Raw genomic sequence first — 25626 nt, 5'->3', positions numbered from 1 at the left:
ATATGACGGAGGATATTCAAGATGACGGAGGTTTTTAGAGGGTGTCAGAGATGATGGAGGGTGTTACAGAAGATGGTGGTTTGTCAAAGGTGTTAGAGATGATGGAGGGTGTTAGAGAAGATGGTGGTTATTATAAGGTGTTAGAGATGACGGAGGGTGTTAGACATGACGGAGGGTGTTAGAGTTGACGGAAGGTTTCAGAGGGTGTATGAGATGACGGAGTGTTTTACATGGTGTTAGAGATGAAGGAGGGTGTTAGAGATGATGGAGGGTGTTAGAGATGATGGAGGGTGTTAAATGGTTTTAGAGATGACGGAGTGATTTAGATGGTGTTAGTGATGACGGAGGGTGTTGGAGGGGATTAGATATGATGGAACGTGTTCGAAGTGATGGAGTTATTAAAGATGACGGAGTTTTTTCGAGGGTGTTAGACATGATGGAGGGTGTTAGAAATGATGGAGGGTGTTAGAGATGACGGAGGTTTTTAGAGGGTGTTAGACTTGAAGGAGGCAGAGATGACGGAGTTTATTAGAGATGATTAACGGTGTTCGAGATTAGAAATGATGGAGGGTGTTAGAGACGATGGAGGTTTTTAAAGATGATGGAGGGTGTTAAAGGGTGTTGGAGATGATGGAGGGTGTTAGAGATGACGTAGGAGATTCGAGATGACGGAGGAGATTAGAGATGATGGAGGAGATTAGAAATGATGGCGGGTGTTGGAGATGACAGACGGTGTTAGAGATGATGGAGGGTGTTACAAATGACGGAGGGGGTTAGAGATGACCGATTAGATTAGAGATGATGGAGGGGATGACTATATGACGGTGGTTTTTAAAGGGTGTTAAACTTGACGGAGGCAGAGATGACGGAGGGCGTTCGAGGGTGTTAGAGATGATGGAGTGTGTTAGAGATGATGGAGGGGATTAGAGATGATGGAGGGGATTAGAGATGACGGAAGAGATCAGAGATGACAGAGGGTGTTCGAGATGACGGAGGGTGTTTGAGATGACGGAGGTTGTTTGAGATTATGGACTGTGTTAAAGGGTGTTAGAGATGACGGAGTTTTTTTAGAGGGTGTTAAACTTGATGGAGGAAGAGATGATGGAGGGTGTTCTAGGGTGTTAGAAATGACGGAGGGTGTTAGCGATGACGGAGAAGATTGGAATTGACGGAGGTGATTAGGGATGATGGAGGGTGTTCGAGGGTGTTAGAGATGATGGAGAGTTTTAAAGGATGTTAGAGATGACGGAGTCTTTTAGGGGGTGTTAGAAATGACAGAGGGTGTTAGAGATGATGGAGGAGATTAGAGATGATGGAGGAGATTAGAAATGATGGAGGGTGTTAGAGACGATGGAGGTTTTTAAAGATGATGGAGGGTGTTAAAGGGTGTTGGAGATGATGGAGGGTGTTAGAGATGACGTAGGAGATTCGAGATGACGGAGGAGATTAGAGATGATGGAGGAGATTAGAAATGATGGCGGGTGTTCGAGATGATGGAGGGTGATAGAGATGACGGAGGAGATTTGAGATGATGGAGGGTGTTAGAGGTGATGGTGGAAATTAGAGATGATGGAGGGTGTTAGAGATGATGGAGGAAATTAGAGATGATGGAGGGTGTTAGAGATGATGGAGGAAATCAGAGATGATGGAGGGTGTTAGAGGTGATGGAGGAAATTAGAGTTGATGGAGGGTGTTAGAGGTGATGGAGAGTGTTAGAGGTGATAGAGGGTGTTAGAGATGACGGAGGAGATTAGAGATGATGGAGACTGTTAGAGATGATCGACCCCTCTGACCCCTCCCTCTCACTCTGCCTCTTCCTCCTCCCTCTTCCTCCTTTTGATCCCTCCCTCCTCGTCCTCCCTCCTCGTCCTCCTAACCCTGATTCCTCCATTTGAGTCCTCCTTCCTCCTCCTTCTCCTGACCTGTCCCTCCTCCTCCTCCCTTTAACTCCTCCATTTGACCCTTCCATTTGACTCCTCCCTCCTCCTCCTTTCTCCTCCTCACCCCTCCTCCTACCTTTGACTCCTCCTTTTGACCCCTCCCTCCTCCTCCTCCATGTGACTCTTACCTTTGACTTTCCTCCTCCTCCTCCCTCTGACTCCTCCCTTTCTCCTCCATTTGACCCCTCCCTCCTCCCTCCTACTCCTCCTACCTTTGACTCCTCCCTTTGACCCTTCCTTCCTCCCTCTTCCTTCTCCCTCCTCTTCCTACCTTTGCTGTAGTGGGCAGACCGCCGTGCGATGACGGCAGGGTCGCAGGCCTTGCTGGAGGAGGTGAAGGGCTGGTAGTCGGGGGAGCCGCGAACCTCCTGCCCCGCCTTCACCTCCTCGGCCTTCAGTGCGATGGCCTGCTCCAGCAGCCCAAGGTTCCCCCGGGTCATGTCCCAGTTCTCCGAGTCGTCCGTGATTCCTGAGCCCTCGGAGACACGGTCCTGCTCTTCTCCGTCCTCCTCCTCCTCTTCCTCCTCTTCCTCCTCCTCCTCCTCCTCATCTTCCTCATCATCATCCTCCTCAGAGCGTAGTTCTATGACCACAGTGGTCGGAGAGTCTTTGCTGGAGTCCCGGTCCTCCTCCTCTTCCTCCTCCACCACCTCGCCTGCCTCCTTCCCCTGACTGTTCTCCTCCTCCTGCTCTTCGTCTTCCTCCTCTTCCTCGGTGAAGGGTGTGCAGACCTTTTCTTCCCTGAGAGACACTTTTGTTTCAGATGCCTGAGTGTGTGGACTCAGAGTGTATGGTGTGTTGACCTGGAGGACCTCCCTTTCTGCTGCCTCCTCCTCTTCCTCTTCTTCTTCTTCCTCCTCCTCCTCTTCCTCTTCCTCCTCCTCCTCCTCCTCTTCCTCCTGCTCCTGTTTGGATTCTTTGGCCTGATGGTTGTACTCTCCGCTGGAGTACTGGTGATCACAGTTCTCCTGGCTGATCCTCTGTCTCTCCTCCACAATGTGCTGCTGTCTCTCCGGCTGCTCTTCCTCCTCTTCTTCCTCTTCCTCCTGTTTTGTGTCTTTAAGCTCAGTAACATCTGTTTCCACAGCAGGTTGCTCTGATGGCTGGTCCTCCTTCACCAGCTGTACATCCTTTTCATCCCTCGTCTCTTCTTCGTCCTGCTGCTGATCTTCATCTTCATCATCCTCAGTGAGAGAGACCAACTTCACCTCCTCACCGGTTTTCTCTCTTTCAGTTTTGTTATCGGTCTCCGCGGCAACAGGCGAGTTCTCAGTCGGAGGAGCGACTGCTGTTTGAGTGTCTGCTGTGGATTCAAAGAACAGGTGAGTGTTACTGTTACACACTGTTTGTGTTCATCATGTCTGCGATGAGTTTGATGCAGAAGTGTCTTAAGCTTAAATAAGCTTCAAAAATACATGTTTTTGGGGGCGTGTCTTTTTGATTGACAGGCTGTGATGCAGTCAGGTTACAGCTATCGGTGGGCGGGACGTAGTATCGTCAGGTTTCCAATCAGATCGGTCAGATCCACCGCTGGCTCCTCCCCCAGCTCGTCCAAATATGGTCACTTCCTGCTCCAAACCGCTCCGAACTACCAAGATGGTGACGGACAGATTCTGAACTGGAGGATTCATAACGTTCACAAACCAACGATGACATCACTGATGGTTGATGACATCACTGATGGATGATGACATCACTGATGGTTGATGGTTGGTTGTATCTCAGTTTTTTACAGCCTTCTTTAAAAATATACAAACAGCACCAGTCACATTTTACTTTCTTCCTTTCTTTGACTGAAGATCATGAAAACTGATGACACACAACTGAGCTGCTCGGTGACCCTTCATTAGAAGTTAGCATGCTAATATGGAAATACAATGACATGTTATTGTGGTAAAAATGACCTCTTAAACATGAGCACTCACCTTTAGTGCTGCTTTTTGTTTTGTTCTTCTTCTTGTCCTTGACGTCCTCCTCTTCCTCTCCCTCCTCCACCTTGTGCTCGTCCTCCTCCTCTGCGGTGTCGCTGTCTGCAGTGAATCCTTCCCCAGCTTCCTTTTTGGCCGGCTGGTTCTTCCTCTTGGGAGCCGACTGGTTCTCCTCTGCCTCCGCCTCCTCCAGCTTCCTCTTCTTCACGATGGGGCAGCCAAGCACGCTGAGGACAGAAGGACAGACATACTGAAGACTGCTGTTCCAGATGTGTGTTATAGGTGTGTGTCGTAGATATTTTTTAGATATGTGTTGTAGATGTGTGTCGTAGATGTGTGTTGGAGATGTGTGTTCCAAATGTGTGTTGTAGATATGTCATCTAGATGTGTGTTCCAGATTTGTTAAGATGTGTGTTATGGATGTGTTCTAGATTTGGGTCGTAGACATGTTTTCTAGATGTGTGTTGTAGATGTGTGTTGTGAATTTGTTTTGTAGATGTGTGTTCTAGATATGTTTTGTAGATGTGTTGTAGATTTGCATTGTAGATGTGTTTTCTAGATGTGTCTTCTGGATGTGTTGTAGATGTGTGTTCCAAATGTGTGTTGTAGATGTGTGTTGTAGGTGTGTATTTAGATGTGTTCTAGATTTGTGTTGTAGATGTGTGTTCCAAATGTGTGTTGTAGATGTGTGTTGTAGGTGTGTATTTAGATGTGTTCTAGATTTGTGTTGTAGATGTGTGTTCTAGATTTGTGTTCTCGATGTGTTTTCTCATTGTGTTTTCTTGATGTGTGTTGTAGATTTGAGTTCTAAATGTGTGATCTAGATGTTTTGTAGATGTCTTTTCCAGATTTGTGTTATAGACACGTGTTTTAGATGTGTGTTCTAGATGTGTGTTGTAGACGTGTTTTCTAGATGCGTGTTGGAGATGTGTTGTAGATTTATGTTCCAGATTTGTTTTGTAGATGGGTGTTGTAGATGTGTTTTCTAGATGTGTGTTGTAGATGTGTTGTAGATGTGTGTTGTAAATAATTGTTCTAGACATGTGTTATAGATGTTTTCTAGATGCATGTTCTAGATGTGTATTTAGATGTGTTCTAGATTTGTGTTGTAGATGTGTGTTCTAGATATTTCATAGATGTGTGTCATATATGTGTTCTAGATGTTTTCTAGATGTGTTGTAGATGTGTGTTGTAGATATGTCCTCTAGATATGAGTTCTTGATTTGTGTTGGAGATGTGTTGTAGATGTGTGTTGTGGATGTGTGTAGTAGATTTGTGTTGTAGATGTTTGTTGTAGATATGTTTTAGATGTATGTTCTAAATGTGTGTTGTAGATGTGTGTTCTAGAGTTGTGTTCTAAATGTGTTTTTCTAGTTGTATTTTCTAGATGTGTTGTAGATGTTTTGTAGATGTCTTTTCAGATTTGTGTTCTAGATTTGTGTTGTAGATGTGTGTTCTAGATATTTCGTAGATGTGTGTTGTGGATATGTCTTCTAGACATGTGTTCTAGATGTGTTCTAGATGTATATTCTGGATGGGTATTTAGATGTGTGTTCTAGATTTGTGTTGTAGGTGTGGGTTCTAGATATTTCGTAGATGTGTGTCATAGATTTTTGTCATAGATGTGTTTTCTAGATGTGTGTTCCAGATGTGTGTTGTAGATGTGTGTTCTAGATGTGTGTTGTAGATGTGTGTTGTAGGTGTGTTTTCTAGACGTGTGTTCTAGATGTGTGTTGTAGATGTGTGTTGTAGATGTGTGTCGTAGATGTGTTGTAGACGTGTGTTGTAGATGTGTGTTGTAGGTTTTTTTTCTAGATGTGTGTTGTAAATGTGTTCTAGATGATTTTTAGATGTGTGTTCCAGATGTGTGTTGTTGTTGTTGTTGTGTGTTGTAGATGTGATTTCTAGATGCGTGTTGGAGATGTGTTGTAGATTTATGTTCCAGATTTGTTTTGTAGATGTGTGTTCTGGATTTGTTTTATAGATGAGTGTTGTAGATGTGTTTTCTAGATGTGTGTTGTAGATAATTTTTCTAAACATGTGTTATAGATGTTTTCTAGATGTATGTTCTAGATGTGTATTTAGATGTGTTCTAGATTTGTGTTGTAGATATGTCCTCTAGATGTGAGTTCTTGATTTGTGTTGGAGATGTGTTGTAGATGTGTGTTGTGGATATATTCTAGATGTGTGTTCTGGATGTGTTGTAGATGTTTGTTCCAGATGTGTGTTGTAGATTTGTGCTCTCGATGTGTTTTCGCGATTTGTGTTGGCGATGCGTGTTGTGGATATTTTCTAGATTTGTATTGTAAATGTGTGTTGTAGATGTTTGTTCTAGACGTGTGTCATAGATGTGTGTTGTAGAAGTGTGTTGTAGATGTATGTTGGAGACGTGAGTTGTAGATGTGTTTTCGAGATTTGCGTTGTAGAGGTGTTTTCAAGATGTTTTTCTAGACGTTTGTTGTGGATGTGTTTTCTAGATGTGTGTTGTTCATACATGTTCTCCATGTTTGTCCTACCTTCTGTGTCGTGAGTATCTTCCACTGACATGTCCTTTCCCGTCACATCCAGGTGTTGGACAGCTGCTGTGGACACACAGACACACTCACTTCATGCACACACACTGCATACATGATGTTCTCCTGTTGGAGGTCCAGAACCGCTCACCTTAATTCGGGCTTCATTTCCGGACCCAACAGCTCTGAAGACACTGAGAGAAGCAACAGAACATCAGATCCATTAATAAACTCTGATCAGAGGTTCCAGTCTAAAAACACAGTGATGTTCTGATGTTGTCAGTTTGAGGAGAATGTGATTCAGTCCATGAACATCTGTACACTTCCTGTCTGTTGTTTATTGACCACTGTTCTTCTGCTGAGGTGTGTCCAGGGCTGATTAGAAGCAGGAGAAACGGACCGCAGACCTCAGACAGAACCTGAACCTCCCTCTCTGATCTGTAAACCAGGTACTCTCTTATATGTCTGGTACTACTCAGAGTATTTATGTTTAACTGGTTTCCACTGTCAGAAGGTCAAGATGATAAAAAGCTTTGGTTTTTTTTCCGAAAAGGTTAAAGGTCACATCAGAACAGGTGAGGTCGTCTCTCCCCGTCTGACCTATGGATGGTGCAATTGTACAAAGTAGAACCTCAGAAACAGGAGCTGCTTCCTTTAAAGACAATAGCTCTGCAGATCTACCTGGACCTGAGACTGACTGCAACCTGATCTCTGTGTGTGTGTGTGTGTGTGTGTGTGTGTGTGTGTGTGTGTGTGTGTGTGTGTGTGTGTGTGTGTGTGTGTGTGTGTGTGTGTGTGTGTGTGTGTGTGTGTGTGTGTGTGTGTGTGTGTGTGTGTGTGTGTGTGTGTGTGTGTGTACTGACCCCGAATGCCTTTGGAGCGGGTTCGTGTTCGTGTCTCTGTGTCTTGACTCATCTGAATAACAGAAGGACATAAACAAGATCATCAGTAGATGGACAGAGACAAAGAGACAGAGACTTAGACAGACAGACAAACAGACAGACAGACAAAGACAGAGAGACAGACACAGACACATAGACAGACAGACAGTTACTTTGTCTCTGAGGCTCATCCTCTCTGGTTGGTTTGTTCTCCTCTGGTCCTCCACTGGATCACTGTCTGACCTTTGAACTCATTTCTGCTGAACGAAACACATACACACATTGTTTTTCTGAAGGTTGATCATGTTAAAACACTCCATGTATACTTGAGTGAAACATGACAATAAACACACATCTAAGATGGTTTAATGGAACTGAGTCTTTGGTCTGAATATAATCACAGCTCCACTGGCACTTTATCAACCAGATAAAAATGTTCTTCTCCTCTAACCTCATTGCAGCAGATTCAGACCCACATTATATACTCATATAAACTCATATATACTCATATAAACTCAAATATAGTCATATAGTCATATATACTCATAGAAACTCATACATACTGATATATATTCATATAAATTCAAATTTTCTCATATATACTCGTATATACTCCTATAAACTCAAATACACTCATATATATACTCATATCAACTCAATATACTCATATAAACTCAAATATACTCATATATACTTGTATATTCTCATATATACTCATATAAACTCATACATACTCATACATACTCATATATAGCCATATATACTCATAAACTCAAACATACTCATACATACTCATATATACTCAATATACTCGTATATACACATATAAACTCATATATATATATACATATATTTATATAGATTCAAATATACTCATATATACTCAATATACTCGTATATACTCATAAACTCATATATACTCATTTATTTATATAAATTCAAATATAGTCATGTACTCATAAACATATGTACTCATATACTCAAATATACTAATGTATACTTGTATATCCTCATATATACTAAAATATACTCATATATACTCATATATACTCATAAACTCACATATACTCATATATACTCGTATATACTCATATAAACTCAAATACACTCACATATACACGTATATACTCATGTACTCAAATATACTAATATATACTCGTATATCCTCATATATACTCAATATACTCGTATATACTCATATAAACTTATATACTCAAATATTTATATGAACTCAAATATACTCGTGTATATTCTCATATACAGTATAGTCAATATACTCATGTACCGCTAATATTATCATATAAACATATATACTGAATATACTCATATATACTCAAATAAACTAATATATACTCATATATAGTCATATATAGTCATAAACTCAAACATACTCATACATACTCATATATACTCATATATACTCAAATACACTCATATATAATCAATATAACCATATATTCCCGCATGTACTCGTAAATACTCATATATACTCAATATATTCATATGTACTCGTATGTACTCATATATACTCATATGTACTCATAAGCATATACTCGTATATCCTCATATACACATATATACTCAAATATACTAATATATACTTGTATATACTCATATAAACTCAAATATCCTCATATATACTCAATATATTCATATATACTCAATATACTCATATATACTCATATAAACTCATATACTCATATATTTATATAAACTCAAATATACTCCTGTATATTCTCATATACAGTATAGTCAATATACTCACATGTACCCATATATTCTCATATAAACACATATACTGAATATACTCATATATACTCAAATAAACTAATATATAGTCATATATACTCATATAAACTCAAACATACTCATACATACTCGTATACAGTGAACCCTCGTTTTTCGCGGGGGTTACATTCCAAATAGAAACCGTGATAGGCGAAATCCGTGAAGTAGTAACCTTTATTTTACAATTGAAATAGATAGAACTGGACATTAAATATATCTATGTTACATATAGTCGTAATGTGATTTCAATGCACGATGCAAATCCGTGAAGCAGCGAGACCGTGAAAGGTGAACCGCGTTATAGCGAGGGTTCACTGTATACTCAATATACTCATATGTACTCGTATATACTCATATACTCATATATACTCGTATATACTCATATCAACTCAATATGCTCATATAAACTCAAATATACTCATATATTCTCAATATACTCATATAAACTCATATACTCATATATTTATATAAACTCAAACATACTCCTGTATATTCTCATATACAGTATAGTCAATATACTCACATGTACCGCTAATATTCTCATATAAACATATATACTGAATATAGTCATATATACTCAAATAAACTAATATATACTCATATCAACTCAATATGCTCATATAAACTAAAATATACTCATATATACTCAATATACTCATATATACTCAAATATACTAATATATACTCGTATATCCTCATACACTCATACTCATATATACTCAAATACACTCATATATACTCAATATACTCATACGTACTTGTATATACTCATATATACTCGTATATACTTATATCAACTCAATATGCTCATAAACTCAAATATACTCATATATACTCGTATATACTCACATGTACTCATAAACATATATACTCAATATACTCATATATACTCAAATATACTAATATATACTCTTATATCCTTATATACACTCATATATACTCATATACTAATATATACTCGTATATACTCAATGTACTTATATATACTTGTATATACTCCTAGAAACTCAAATATACTCATATATACTCATATCAACTCAATATACTCATATAAACTCAAATATACTAATATACACTCGTATATACTCCTAGAAACTCAAATATACTCATATTTATATAAACTCAAATATACTCGTGTATACTCAAATATATTCATATATACTCGTATATACTCAGATGTACTCATATATACTCATATAAACATAGATACTCAAAATACTCATATATACTCATCTATAGTCAAATATATTAATATATACTCGTATACACTCATATACACTCAAATATACTCAAATATACTAATATATACTAATATATACTCATATATAGTCTTATATGCTCATATATACTCAATATACTCGTATATACTCATATAAACTCATATATAATCATATAAACTCAAATATACTCATGTATATACTCATATGTACTCAATATACTCATATATACTTGTATATACTCATATAAGTTCAAATATACTCGTATATACTCATAAACTCAAATATACTCATATATACTCAAATATAGTCACATAATTACCCAAAACAATCATAAAATGAGAAAGAGAGGCATCCTGGGAGGTGGAAAAGACTTTGAAAGAATATTTATAAAATGTAGATTTCTGTAAACAAAGGCATCTGATTTATGTGATGGCATCTGAAAGCTCTGATGCTCTGAAGCATCTGAAACAACAAAGAGCTGCAGGATGTCCAGAGTTCTGTTCTAATAAAGGTTCAAACATCAGACTGACTGATGACGAAATCAAATATATAAACAGAAGCATAACGGAATCAGCTGCAGGGCTCAGGTTGGTCCCGTCCTACATACAGACGGACTGACGGCTGTGTTCGGGACGGTTCGGGGATCTTCGGACGGGTCTCGGAACACAGAGGTTCTAGAGACCTGCTGTACTCCATCGGAACATCAGAGGAGGACGTGGAGCAGACTGACAGCAGAGATGGAGGCCGGGCTGCTGACGAGGCCTTTTTCCTCCTCCTCCTCCTCCTCCTCCTCCTCTGTTGGCTCTCTGACAAAACACCGAACGGCCGTCAAAGCGGCGGCGTCACACGGTTGACCCGTTTCACGGACACCGGGCCGCCGATGTGGGCCGGAAATATCCCGACGACCGACAATCGTAATCGGTTTAACCGTGCGCACGTTTGGACTGGGCTTTTAATGATCCTCCACGAGAGGAGAGCCCGATGACACCGGCTGGCCTACATACGACCGCGGTCCGTCCTCCGTGCTCGGGGACAGACGGCGCGTGCAGCCCGCGGCCCGGGCCTCACCGAACACCGGCACGTTAAACGGCTCTTTGTCAGACACATAAAGCCTTACCGTAGCTCAGACGGCTGCCCTCCCTTCCCCCTCCGCTCCGACAGCTCCGGGCTGATGGCACACGGTAACGGAAAGTCCCCGGTGACTGCGACCACGATACACCACCGGAACCACCGGGGGGGGGACTGGATCGGTGTGACGACCGCCTCAGACTGAGCCCAGCACCCCCGAGCCGTTCAGCACCGCGGACAGAGCCAGCCGGATCTTCAGCACCATGGACAGAGGAGCCGCTGCAGTGCCGCCTGCCGGAGCCCGGGAGAGCTGCAGCTCACCGAGGGGCCGTCTTACCGGGGCCGGACTGCCGGGCACACAGGGTCCAAATTTAAAGCGGTTCCTGGCAACAGGTGGAAAGAGGACAGAAGACAGGGGACAGAGGATAGGGGACAGAGGACAGAAGATGGGACAGGGGAAAGAGGACAGAAGACAGGGGACAGAGTACAGGTTAATACACACTAATAAACCATCAGTGATTATTATGGGATGTATATGGAGAAAATAACACGTTGACAAAGAGTAGAAAAGAGAGAGACATTCCGTTTGACTGACAGGTGTGAGGTGATCTGAGTTTGACTGACAGGTCAAGTTTGATGAACATAGAAAAGATGATGAAGGATTTAAACTTCTGTCCAGCTGCTGTCTGAATATTCACATACACTATTATTATTATTATTATTATTATTGAAGATCATCTTCCTGATGACAACATGTGACAACAAGCTGACAGAAGACAGGAAGTCATCAGTGGACAGACAGGTCCACCTCCACCTCTCAACATCTGTCTGTAACACCTGAGAGACGAACACGACGTCATCATCCTCTGCAACAGATGTACAGTTTATATCATTACTGAGGTCAGGGGTCAGAGGTTAGGAGGTCAGGGGGCTGCTGGGCTTCATGAGGTGGACACAGATCGTCTCATCCCCTGTATGTTCACACACCGACCAGGAGGGGGCAGTAAACACCGGAGCAGGTCGGAGGTCCGCCTGGAAACAGGAAGAAGAGGAGGAGGAGGAACGAGGAGAGGAAGAAGACTTGTTATTATTTTCTGTTTCAGTATCTTTGGAGAACAAGATTAATAGAAAGAATATAATTATTATTATTATTATTGTTATTTTATTCTTTTGTTAGAGTTGAAGAAAGCTTTACTTCGATTTCCGATCTACACTCCAGTCCAGTAGGTGGCGGTAATGCGCCATAACGTTGTCTGCTAACCGCCATTAAAACACAAAAGAAGCAGCAGCAGCAGCAGGACACGAAGAAGAAGAAGAAGAAGAAGAAGAAGAAGAAGAAGAAGAAGAAGAAGAAGAAGAAGAAGAAGAAGAAGAAGAAGAAGAAGAAGAAGAAGAAGAAGAAGAAGAAGAAGAAGAAGAGCGTCCAGTAAACAGTGTCTCCAGGTTGTTATGAACCATTCTTGTTCACTGAATCTGTTCGTGATCATCTGTTGTCCCTCCGCGGAGCCTCCGGTGCTCCGGTGCTCCGGTGGTCGGTGTACGGTACAGCTCCGGTGCTGCAGGTCTCAGGTCGGTTTGTGTTTCTGCTGTAAACCGAGAGAGGAGGAGACAAAGGAAGAGACAGAGGAGGATAGTCCTAGAGGAGACAGGAGGATAGTCCTAGAGGAGACAGGAGGACAGTCCTAGAGGAGACAGAGGAGGACAGTCCTAGAGGAGACAGGAGGACAGTCCTAGAGGAGACAGAGGAGGACATTCCTAGAGGAGACAGAGGAGGATAGTCCTAGAGGAGACAGGAGGATAGTCCTAGAGGAGACAGGAGGACAGTCCTAGAGGAGACAGAGGAGGATAGTCCTAGAGGAGACAGGAGGACAGTCCTAGAGGAGACAGTCCTAGAGGAGACAGAGGAGGACAGTCCTAGAGGAGACAGAGGAGGATAGTCCTAGAGGAGACAGGAGGATAGTCCTAGAGGAGACAGGAGGATAGTCCTAGAGGAGACAGGAGGACAGTCCTAGAGGAGACAGAGGAGGACAGTCCTAGAGGAGACAGGAGGACAGTCCTAGAGGAGACAGAGGATAGTCCTAGAGGAGACAGGAGGACAGTCCTAGAGGAGACAGAGGAGGACAGTCCTAGAGGAGACAGAGGAGGATAGTCCTAGAGGAGACAGAGGAGGATAGTCCTAGAGGAGACAGGAGGACAGTCCTAGAGGAGACAGAGGAGGACAGTCCTAGAGGAGACAGAGGAGGATAGTCCTAGAGGAGACAGGAGGACAGTCCTAGAGGAGACAGGAGGATAGTCCTAGAGGAGACAGGAGGACAGTCCTAGAGGAGACAGAGGAGGACAGTCCTAGAGGAGACAGAGGAGGATAGTCCTAGAGGAGACAGGAGGACAGTCCTAGAGGAGACATAGTAGAGGAGACAGAAGAAGACAGTCCTAGAGGAGACAAAGGAGGACAGTCCTACAGGAGACAGAGGAGGGCAGTCCTAGAGGAGGACAGTTCTAGAAGAGACAGAAGAGGACAGTCCTAGAGGAGACACAGTAGAGGAGACAGAAGAAGACAGTCCTAGAGGAGATAAAGGAGGACAGTCCTTCAGGAGACAGAGGAGGGCAGTGTTAGAGGAGGACAGTCCTAGAGGAGACAAAGGAGGACTGTCCCAGAGGAGACATTGTTGATGCAGAATGTCTTCTAGTTACAGTCTGACGTCCTCCTTCAGTGAGACACTTTTAAAGTGTGTTGTCCGTCAGAGAGGAAGTGGACAGACTTCTGAGACAGAACTGTGGAGTCTCTGAGGACATGAGAGACCGGATGTACACCTAGTCTGTCAGGATGAGTGGAGGATGTCTTCAGGTTTCTGTCCTCATCTGTTGGAACCAGGTGAAGCAGGGCTGATGAGGTCCAGAGGTTACCATGGCGACAGGGAGTTGTCCTCTTCAGGTCCTCTGTGTTCCTGCTGATGTTGTAAACATCTCTTCATTTAATCATTGGAGCCCAAGAATGACGGATGTCTGTCTGTCTCTCTCTGGTTGTCGCTGGTTGTCTCTGTCTCTGTGATCAGGTTCAGGATGGACATGTCCAGCAGGTTGGTGGTGATGCAGCAGCTGGCTGACAGCTGTGGTATCATTACTGTCCAGCAAGGGGTGCAGCAGGTGTGGCGGCTGCTGCTGCTCTGCCTCGTCTGCAGGCTCTTCTTCAGGCTGGGTGAGCTTCACATGACCACATCAACACGGAGCTTCACATGACCACATCAACACAGAGCTTCACATGACCACATCAACATGTTTGTGTTTCTGTGTTTCTGTGTGTGTGTGTGTGTGTGTGTGTGACTGCCCTCCTGCTTGTGTCCCCCAGGAGTCGTGTCCACGGTGAAGCACCTGGTCTCCATGGTAACCGGTGTGTACGGACTCTTCCTTTTCTTCGAGCATCATGTCCTCTGGGTGCTGCTGCTCGCCGTCCTCTGTTACATCGTGCTGCTGCTCAGCCGGCGCTCCGGCTGCAGAGGCCTCTTCCTCTCCGCCCTCATCCTCCTCTTCCTCCTGGTCGGGTGAGGACACGCTGGGACGCTGAACTTCTCTTATTTCTTTCTTTGAGCTGTCCTAAAAATGGTTGTATTATTATTTTATTGTGAAGCATTGATTCTATTGATATTTTACATAAAAGATGCTATATAATATATAAATATTTAATATATAAATATATACAAAAATAAATATATGAATAAATAAATATATAATACATGACTATATAAATATATAATATAGAAAATATTAATATGTACATATAAATATATCAACTATAATATATGAATATATACATATATTAATATATAAACATCTGAATATATATAGATATATGAATATATACAATATATAATATATGAATATATAGTATGTAAATATATGAATCTATAAATATTAAATATATAATATATAAATGAGTATATCAATAAGATATGAATATGTAAATATATGAATCTATATGTATATAATATATATAAATATTAAATCTATAATATGTAAATGCATAATACATAAATATAGAGTGAAGGAAATCATTATTTGATCTCTTGCCGATTTTGTAAGTTTGCCCACTGACAGAAATGAACGGTTTATAATTGTAATGGAGGTTTATTACAACAGAGACAGAATATTTCAAACAAATCCAGGAAATCACATCATATAAAAGTTATAAATTGATTTACATCTGATTGTGAAATAAGTATTTGATCTCCAACCAACCAGCAAGAATTCTGTCTCCTACAGACGGTTAGATTTGTCCTCTTGCTTTAAGAAAGGACTCAGAATCTCAACTGGTCACCTGTATAAAAGACACCCGTCTCAACTCTTTACCTGTATAAAAGACACCCGTCTCAACTCTTTACCTGTATAAAAGACATCTGTCTCAACTGGTCACCTGTATAAAAGACATCCGTCTCAACTGGTTATCTGTATAAAAGACACCCATCTCAACTCGTCACCTGTATAAAAGACATCCGTCTCAACTCGTTACCTGTATAAAAGACATCCGTCTCCACTGGTCACCTGTATAAAAGACACCCGTCTCAACTGGTCACCTGTATAAAAGACACCCGTCACCTGTATAAAAGACATCCGTCTCCACTGGTCACCTGTATAAAAGACACCCATCTCAACTGGTCACCTGTATAAAAGACACCCGTCTCAACTCGTTACCTGTATAAAAGACACCCGTCTCAACTGGTCACCTGTATAAAAGACATCCGTCTCAACTGGTTATCTGTATAAAAGACACCCATCTCAACTCGTCACCTGTATAAAAGACATCCGTCTCAACTCGTTACCTGTATAAAAGACATCCGTCTCCACTGGTCACCTGTATAAAAGACACCCGTGGTCACCTGTATAAAAGACACCCGTCACCTGTATAAAAGACATCCGTCTCCACTGGTCACCTGTATAAAAGACACCCATCTCAACTGGTCACCTGTATAAAAGACACCCGTCTCAACTCGTTACCTGTATAAAAGACACCCGTCTCAACTGGTCACCTGTATAAAAGACACCCATCTCAACTGGTCAGCTGTATAAAAGACACCCGTCTCAACTCGTTACCTGTATAAAAGACATCCATCTCCACTGGTCACCTGTATAAAAGACACCCATCTCAACTGGTCACCTGTATAAAAGACACCCGCCTCAACTCGTTACCTGTATAAAAGACACCCGTCTCAACTCGTTACCTGTATAAAAGACACCCGTCTCAACTGGTCACCTGTATAAAAGACACCCATCTCAACTGGTCAGCTGTATAAAAGACACCCGTCTCAACCCGTTACCTGTATAAAAGACATCCGTCTCCACTGGTCACCTGTATAAAAGACACCCATCTCAACTGGTCACCTGTATAAAAGACACCCGTCTCAACTGGTCACCTGTATAAAAGACACCCATCTCAACTGGTCACCTGTATAAAAGACACCCGTCTCAACTCGTTACCTGTATAAAAGACATCCGTCTCCACTGGTCACCTGTATAAAAGACACCCATCTCAACTCGTCACCTGTATAAAAGACATCCGTCTCAGCTCGTTACCTGTATAAAAGACATCCGTCTCCACTGGTCACCTGTATAAAAGACACCCATCTCAACTGGTCACCTGTATAAAAGACACCCATCTCAACTGGTCACCTGTATAAAAGACACCCGTCTCAACTCGTTACCTGTATAAAAGACACCCGTCTCAACTCGTTACCTGTATAAAAGACACCCGTCTCAACTGGTCACCTGTATAAAAGACACCCATCTCAACTGGTCAGCTGTATAAAAGACACCCGTCTCAACTCGTTACCTGTATAAAAGACATCCGTCTCCACTGGTCACCTGTATAAAAGACACCCATCTCAACTGGTCACCTGTATAAAAGACACCCGTCTCAACTGGTCACCTGTATAAAAGACACCCATCTCAACTGGTCACCTGTATAAAAGACACCCGTCTCAACTCGTTACCTGTATAAAAGACATCCGTCTCCACTGGTCACCTGTATAAAAGACACCCATCTCAACTCGTCACCTGTATAAAAGACATCCGTCTCAGCTCGTTACCTGTATAAAAGACATCCGTCTCCACTGGTCACCTGTATAAAAGACACCCATCTCAACTGGTCACCTGTATAAAAGACACCCATCTCAACTGGTCACCTGTATAAAAGACACCTGTCTCAACTCGTTACCTGTATAAAAGACACCCGTCTCAACTGATCCACAGCCTCACTAAATGACATGGATCTCCTCGGTCTGGATCTCCTCGGTCTGGGTCACCTCGGTCTGGATCTCCTTGGTCTGGATCTCCTCGGTCTGGATGTCCTCGGTCTGGAAGTCCTCGGTCTGCATCTCCTCGGTCTGGATGTCCTCGGTCTGGGGCTCCATGGAGATCTGGCCTGGTGAGGTATCGATGATCATGAGGAAGGTGAGGGATCAGCCCAGAACTACACTGGAGGAACTTGTCCATGATCTCCAGACAGCTGGGACCACAGTCACCATGGAAACCATCGGTAACACACGACGCCGTCATGGATTAAGATCCTGCAGCGCTGCGAGGTCCCTGGCTCAAGAAGACACATGGACAGACCCGTCTGAAGTTTACCAACGAACACCTGAAGGATTCAGAGAAGGCTTGGAGGAGGTGACGTGGTCAGAGGAGACCAACATCCAGCTCTTTGACATCAACTGGACTCGCCGTATTTGGAGGAAGAGAAACGCTGACTAGAACCCGAGAACACTGTCCCCACTGTCCCCACCGTCCCCACCATCCAGCATGGAGGTGGAGACATTCTGCTTTGGGGGTGTTTCTCTGCTGAGGGGACAAGACGACTTCACCGCATCGAGGGGAGGACGGACGGGGCCGTTACCGGGACATCTTGGGGGACGACCTCCTTCCCTCAGCCGGGACACTGAAGACGGGTCGTGGACGGGTCTTCAGCACCACAATGACCCAAAACATACGGCGAGGCAACAAAGGAGCGGCTCAAGAAGAAGCACATGAAGGTCACGGAGAGGTCGAGCCGGTCTCCGGACCTTCATCCCAGAGAACATCTGAGGAGGGAGCTGAAGCTTCCTGTTGCCGAGCAACAGCCTGGAAACCTGAAGGATTTGGAGGATCTGCAAAGAGGAGTGAACAACATCCCTCCTGAGATGTTCAAACCTGGAGACCAACTACCAGAAACCTCTGACCTCGCCAACAACGCTTTCTGCACCAAGTACTGAGTCATGTTCTGCTACGGGATAATATACTTATTCCACACAATCAGATGTAAATCAATTTATAACTTTTATATGATGTGATTTCCTGGATTTGTTTGAAATATTCTGTCTCTGTTGTAATAAACCTCCATTACAATTATAAACCGTTCATTTCTGTCAGTGGGCAAACTTACAAAATCGGCAAGAGATCAAATAATGATTTCCTTCACTCTATATTTATTATTATGTATTATGTATTTATATATTATATATTTATATAGCCATGTATTATATAGTCACATATTATATATTTATTTATTCATAAATTATATATTTTTTTGTATATATTTATATATTAAATATTTATATATTATATAGCATCTTTTATGTAAAATATCAAATAATGATTTCCTTCACTGTATATATGTAAATATATCTTCCTTGTTCTTCCTGTATTTCAGAGAGCTGCATGTGATTGATGTGGTGACCTGGAATAGAATCAGAGGTGAACAATCTGCAGAACAGACACACATGATGGTAACATATTACATGTATGACATGTCTCTGTCTCCTTCTCCGTGTCTCTGTCTTTGTCTCTGTCTCCCTTCTTGCTGTCTTTGTCTCCGTCTGCCTTTGTCCCATCTCTCTGTCTCCATGTCTCTGCCTCCGTCTCTCTGTCTGTCTACGTCCCATTTCTCTGTCTTCGTCTCTCTGTCTCTGTCTCTCTGTCTTCGTCCTGTCTCTCTGTCCTCATCTCCATCTGTCTTTGTCCCGTCTCTGTCTTCGTTTCTGTATCTCTGTCTTTGTTTCCGTCTCTCTGTCTTTGTCTCCGTCTGTCTTCGTCCCGTCTCTCTGTCTACGTTTCCGTCTCTGTTTCCATATCTCTGTCTTCGTCCCATCTCTCTGTCTTCTTCTCCGTCTTTGTCCCCTGTCTCTCTGTCTTCGACTCCATCTGTCTTCGCCCCATCTCTCTGTCTTTGGCTCTGTCTGTCTTTGTCCCGTCTCTCTGTCTTCGTCTCTGTCTCTCTGTCTTCGTCCCATCTCTCTGTCTTTGTCTCCGTCTCTCTGTCTCCGTCCCATCTCTCTGTCTTCGTTTCCGTATCTCTGTCTTCATCCCGTCTCTCTGTCTTCGTCTCCCTGTCTTCATCCCATCTCTCTGTCTTCATCTCCATTTCTCTGTCTTTGTTTCCGTCTCTGTCTTTATTTCTGTCTCTGTCTTCATCTCCACCTCTCTATCTTTGTCCCGTCCCGTCTCTGTCTTTGTTTCCGTCTCTCTGTCTTCGTCCCATCTCTGTCTTTGTCCCGTCTCTCTATCTTCATATCCGTCTCTCTGTCTTCATCCCTTCTCTCTGTCTTCGTCCGATCTCTGTCTTCTTCTCCATCTTCGTCCCCTGTCTCCGTCTTCGTCCCTGTCTCCATCTGTCTTCGTCCCGTCTTCGTCCCGTCTCTCTTTCTTCGTGTCTGTCTCCGTCTCCCTGTTTTCATTTCCATCTCTCTGTCTTTGTTTCTGTCTCTCTTTCTTCATCTCCGTCTGTCTTCGTCCCGTCTCTGTCTTTGTTTCCGTCTCTCTGTCTTCATCTCCGTCTCTCTGTCTTCGTCCCATCTCTCTATCTTCGTCTCTGTCTTCATCTCCGTCTCACTGTCTTTGTCTCTGTCTTCGTCCCGTCTGTCTGTCTTCGTCTCTCTGTCTTTGTCTCTGTCTTCGTCCCGTCTGTCTGTCTTCGTCTCTCTGTCTTCATCTCTGCCTCCGTGTCTGTCTATCTGTCTCTGTTTCCGTGTGTCCCTCAGGCTCTCAGATGGTGGTGGCCATGAAGGCCATCTCCGTGGCCTTTGACCTGGACAGAGGCTCGGTGGACGTCCTGCCGTCTCCAGCTGAGTTCCTGGGTTACGTCTTGTTTGTGGGGACGGCGGTGTTCGGACCCTGGATCAGCTTCTCCACCTATCAGAGCGCAGTTAGAGGACCCGCCCTGGTAAGTGGGAGGAGCTTCAATTGTGGCAGGGTGGAGCCTCATGTATCTGTCCCCCTGTGTATGTCCCTCCCCCCCCCCCCCCCCCCCCCCCCCCCCCCCCCCCCCCCCCCCCCCCCCCCCCCCCCCCCCCCCCCCCCCCCCCCCCCCCCCCCCCCCCCCCGGGGGGGGGGGGGGGGGGGGGGGGGGGGGGGGGGGGGGGGGGGGGGGGGGGGGGGGGGGGGGGGGGGGGGGGGGGGGGGGGGGGGGGGGTGTCTGTCTCTCTGGTGTTAAAGACCTGTCTGTCCATTTGTCTGTCCAGCTGTCTTTCCCTCTGTTTGTTAAAAACCTGTCTGTCCCTCTGTGGTGTTAAAGACCTGTCTGTCCCTTTGTCTGTCCCTCTGTGGTGTTAAAGACCTGTCCGTCCCTCTTTAGTGTTAAATACCTGTCTGTCCCTCTGTCTGTCCATCTGTGGTGTTAAAGACCTGTCTGTCCTGCTGTCCATCTGTGGCGTTAAAGACCTGTCTGTCACGTTGTCTGTCCCTCTGTGGTGTTAAAGACATGTCTGACCCTCTGTCTGTCTCTCTGTGGTGTTAAAGACCTGTCCGTCCCTCTGTGGTGTTAAAGACCTGTCTGTCCCTCTGTGGTGTTAAAGACGTGTCTGTCCCTCTGTGGTGTTAAAGACGAGTCTGTCCCTTAGAGCGTCTCCTGGCTGCTCTGGTCCTCCGTGTGTCTCCTGAAGAGTCAGGTGTGTCTCCTGGTGTCCACCTGCGTCGCCCCGTATCTCTTCCCTCTCTTCATCCCCGTCTACGGGACCTCCGTCACTCACAAGTAAGACAACCGTTCCTGTCCGTCCTCCCAGAACAGCTGTCTGTTCTCTGCTTTGACTCTGTCCCGTCTGTCTCTCTCTTCCTGCTTCAGAGACACGTGAGACAGGTAAGGTTTCCCATCGATCACCTGTCAGCCTCATTAATCAATATATGGTTCACTGTTTAAAATGGAGCTGCTTTAAATATACCACCACAATAAATCACAGTCAGGCTCCTCCCCTCCATGAGAGGCTGGTCAGGCTCCTCCCCTCCTGTTTTTACCTTCATGTTCCACTGATCCACCGTGTGGTCACATGACCTGGCATTCTGAACTCAAGGTCCACTTACTGCTGTCTGCAGCTGTCACTGCCTTCACCTGTGGATGGTTTACTCTGTTGTCATGGAGATGGGTCATGTGACTTTATTATGAAACTTATTTAAAAGGTTTTGTTCACTGCCAGCCAATCAGAGAGCAGCGTCAGAGACTGAGGTGACGATGCTGAAGTCAGAGTTTGTTTCTAAATGTAGCTGCAGGTGTTTCAAGTGGTCAGAGCTGATTGGTTGAAGCTGGCTCCTCCTCCAGGCTCCTCCCACCAGGGGGCTGGATTCTCTCTGGAGGATGGATTTATTAATACAGACAATCTGAGATGGACGTCTGTCTGTCTCTTATGTATTTATACTTTAAATCATTAAACTGTCAGAAATACGTCTGAACAGAACCTCTAATATACCTGCCGACACATTGACCTTTGACCTGTGAACCCTGCGTGTTTATGTCACGTGATAACCACTGATTGTATGTTGTGAGTGACATGATGAGCTGCAGACTGTGGGACCATCCAGATGATGTCATCTGGTGATTCTGGACATGTGTGAGGAACATAAATGATTGTGTGTGTGTGTGTGTGTGTGTGTGTGTGTGTGTGTGTGTGTGTGTGTGTGTGTGTGTGTGTGTGTGTGTGTGTGTGTGTGTGTGTGTGTGTGTGTGTGTTGTACAGGTGGCTACGAGCCTATGAGAATGCCGTGTCCTTCCACTTCAGTAACTACTTCGTGGGTCACCTGAGTGAAGGAACCAGCATGTTGGCAGGAGCCGGCTTCACCGAGAAGGACCACATCCAGTGGTGAGTCCAGCTGTTTTACAGTGTGTGTGTGTGTGTGTGTGTGTGTGTGTGTGTGTGTGTGTGTGTGTGTGTGTGTGTGTGTGTGTGTGTGTGTGTGTGTGTGTGTGTGTGTGTGTGTGTGTGTGAGACCTGTTCATGGACCTGCAGTTACACCTGCTCTCCACTGGGTGGATGTTTCCCATACGACTCTCTTTTAGATACTTTAATGTAACAATATTTTACTGAATATGGAAAATAACAGTAAGCACTTTTTAATCTGCCATTATTCTCAGGATTTAGGGGCTTAAAATGAAATGATAAAATGGTTTATGGCCTCCTGATGAATGTATTTTGATCATATTTTAAAGTTTGATCACTGACAGGATGGTGTGTGTGTGTGTGTGTGTGTGTGTGTGTGTGTGTGTGTGTGTGTGCGTGCGTGCGTGCGTGCGTGCGTGCGTGTGTGTGTGTGTGTGTGTGTGTGTGTGTGTGTGTGTGTGTGTGTGTGTGCATGCGTGCGTGTCCTGCAGGGATCTGAGGGTGGTGCAGCCCCTCGGGGTGGAGATCCCCCGCTCCATGGTTCTGGTGGTGACGTCCTGGAACATTCCCATGTCCCGCTGGCTGAGAACCTGTGAGTCCAGCTGAGAGATCAGGTCCTACCAGAACCAGAACCAGAACCGTGTTTACAAATGGGTTATATTTCACAAACAAACTCAGTGGGAGTTTAAAGATGATGCTCTATAAATCAGACGTCAGACCTGCAGATGAGTCATCATTATTAGAGGGAAACCAGAACCTCTGTGGATCCTTCAATAATGATGACATCATCCCCTTCTTCACTAATAACATGAATCATATGCTTCATACAGCTGTTACAGATGTGTTGTTTAGTATGTTTAGACCACCTGTGGAGATATGATAGATATGATTCCTGAGAGGAACATGAAGACATGTCTTCATCCTCATGTTGTGTCCCCTGTCCTCCCTCCTCTGTCGTCCGTCCCTTGTCCTGCGCCCTCCATCCCGTCCTCCGTCCCCTTTCCTACGTCCTCCATCCCCTGTCCTCCATCCGCTGATCTCCATCCTCTGACCTCTGTCCCATGTCCTCCGTCCCCTGTCCTTCATCCTCTGTCCCCTGTCCTCCATCCCCTTTCCTCTGTCCTCCGTCCTCTGTCCTCCATCCCCTGTCCTCCGTCCTCCTCAGACGTCTTCAAGAACGCCGTGAAACTGGGGACGTTTCCCGCCATCCTGGTGACGTACACCGCCAGCGCCTTACTGCACGTTAGTACCATGATGCTCTTTGACCTCTGACCTCTGCAATGAACAGTGTGTATGAAGTGAGAGTCCATCTGACTTCAGTATGAAACACTGAAGCTGCTGTAGTTCGTTCAGTTTATTCTCTGTTAATGTGGTTGTGTATATTTATCAGTTAATAATGAACCTCTGTATAACTGAGTGTGACTGAATACTCTGTGTATGACTGAGTATGACTGTGTGCTCTGTATGACTGTGTATGAGTGTGTACTCTGAGTATGACTGACTATGACTGAGTACTATGAGTATGACTGACTATGACTGTGTACTAATATTATGACTGAGTATGACTGTGTACTCTGAGTATGACTGTACTTTGAGTATGACTTTATACTCTGAGTATGACTTTGTACTCTGAGTATGACTGTACTCTGAGTATGACTGTACTCTTGAGTATGACTGTGAACTCTGAGTGTGACTGTGAACTCTGAGTGTGACTGGAAGCTGACCACCTGCTGGTTTCCGTCAGGGTCTGAGTTTCCACCTGGGAGCGGTGCTGCTGTCTCTGGGGTTCATCACGTATGTGGAACACGGTCAGTAGAAGTGGTGACGACTCAGTTTGTTTCTCTCCTGAACCGTCGGAGTTGTTGGTGAAGACTCTTTTTGTTTCTCTTAATCAGTTCTGAGGAGGAAGCTGTCCTTCATCTTCAGCGCCTGCATCCTGTCCAGACCGTGCTCCTCCGACTGCAGCCACCGACACAAGAAGGTACATCAGTCCACACAAACACTCACACTTCATTACATCCTCCTCTCTGAGCTTCAGTCCACATTTCACAGCTGCTGTTTTTTCCCGGTCTGCAGGGTTACTGGGTCTTGGTCCTGAACCTGGTCTTCAGCCTCCTCGTCGTCCTTCATCTCACCTACCTGGGCTCCATGTTTGATCCTGGGGTGGATGAACAGGAAGTAGAAGAGGTAAGAACAGCGTGAGGACATGATGTCATGGTGTGAACAGGTGTGAACAGATGTGAACAGATGTGAACATGTATAAACAGGTATAAACAGGTGTGAACAGATGTGAACAGGTGTCAACTGGTGTGAACAGGTGTAAACAGGTGTAAACAGGTGTGTGATAAGACAGACTGATGAGACATGTCCCTGTTCGTCCTCCTGTCTGAAGGGTTACACTGCCGTCCACACCATCCAGAGGTGGTCCGAACTGAACTGGGCCGGTCACTGGGTCGTGTTCGCCTGCTGGGTCTTCTACCGCCTGATCCAGTGACGGATGGAGATAAACACCTGATACACACCTGATACTTCATAACACGATGGACATGTGATGGTGAGGGGCGGAGCTCTGGACTGTGGACATGCGTGAGGACATGATGAGGTCCTATTTGGTCAGCCGTCCCTCGTTTGTGATGTTGGATCCAGAATTATTTCATCCGTTGAACCCGTCTCAGTGATTTTAAACGACTGTCAGAGTTCACGTGTTTCAGATGAATATTTTTACTGCTGCTGCTGTTTTTCAATTTTTTCTATTAAAGGTTTGTGTGAATATAATGGAGCTGCTGGTTTGTGTCTCTGTGGACATCAGAGGACCTGAAGGACAAGAGGAAGACTGAGATTCTAATTTATAATCACTGACCTCCTCTTCTAAACTGTATCAGAATTATTTCTGTTATTTCATAGTGAACGTGGACTAAATGCAGAACAGCTTCTCTGCAGATGTTCTCCAGACCTTCAGCTCTGATGTTGTATTCGGCGTCTACAGCGATGATGTCATCATAAGGTTTGAATTCAGGACATTTTATGTCTCATGTCTCTCTGAAAGTGAAGTTAGAAACTGAAACATTTCGTCCTTTAAAGATGCATCATTTAAATCCTCTCATTAACAGTAAACTGTGTTCATGGTCATGAAATTGAGGAACATCTTGAGAAGACGATGGAATCAAAACTGTTTAGAGT

The 25626-nt window shown here is 44.2% G+C and overlaps 2 protein-coding genes and 1 long non-coding RNA gene across 4 annotated transcripts; 2 read left to right on the top strand and 1 right to left on the bottom strand.

Moving 5' to 3' along the window:
• The first annotated feature begins 136 nt into the window (after positions 1-136).
• Positions 137-636, top strand: LOC138614731 (uncharacterized). 2 transcript variants are annotated; one of them, XR_011310328.1, is made up of 4 exons: positions 137-156; positions 262-386; positions 443-480; positions 570-636. It is a non-coding gene; the product is annotated as an uncharacterized lncRNA (long non-coding RNA). The 2 variants fall into 2 exon arrangements; XR_011310327.1 differs by lacking the exon at positions 137-156 and having other exon boundaries at positions 254-386.
• A 1236-nt stretch (positions 637-1872) lies between these two features.
• On the bottom strand, positions 1873-11613 carry LOC138614734 (myelin transcription factor 1-like). Its single transcript, XM_069688298.1, has 8 exons — positions 11388-11613; positions 7436-7519; positions 7245-7296; positions 6533-6575; positions 6385-6450; positions 3866-4095; positions 2069-3243; positions 1873-1941 (listed from the first exon to the last, which is right to left on the bottom strand). Exons 2-8 carry the CDS (start codon positions 7451-7453, stop codon positions 1873-1875), a joined length of 1653 nt encoding a protein of 550 aa, XP_069544399.1. The 5' UTR covers positions 7454-7519; positions 11388-11613.
• Positions 11614-12448: 835 nt separating this feature from the next.
• On the top strand, positions 12449-25221 carry LOC138614730 (protein-serine O-palmitoleoyltransferase porcupine-like). Its single transcript, XM_069688295.1, has 13 exons — positions 12449-12781; positions 14392-14534; positions 14685-14877; positions 19014-19057; positions 20341-20522; positions 21199-21329; positions 22306-22428; positions 22938-23038; positions 23612-23688; positions 24191-24254; positions 24342-24427; positions 24523-24633; positions 24839-25221. Exons 2-13 carry the CDS (start codon positions 14399-14401, stop codon positions 24938-24940), a joined length of 1350 nt encoding a protein of 449 aa, XP_069544396.1. The 5' UTR covers positions 12449-12781; positions 14392-14398; the 3' UTR covers positions 24941-25221.
• The last annotated feature ends 405 nt before the right edge of the window (positions 25222-25626 follow it).

The sequence above is a fragment of the Brachyistius frenatus genome, unplaced genomic scaffold, assembly GCF_029030835.1.
Source record: "Brachyistius frenatus isolate BFR_SWC_R1_liver_20210118 unplaced genomic scaffold, ASM2903083v1 Contig_557, whole genome shotgun sequence".
Classification (NCBI taxonomy): Eukaryota; Metazoa; Chordata; class Actinopteri; family Embiotocidae; genus Brachyistius; species Brachyistius frenatus.
The sequence above is the reverse complement of the archived record's forward strand: the minus strand, read 5'-3'. Positions and strand labels throughout refer to the sequence as shown.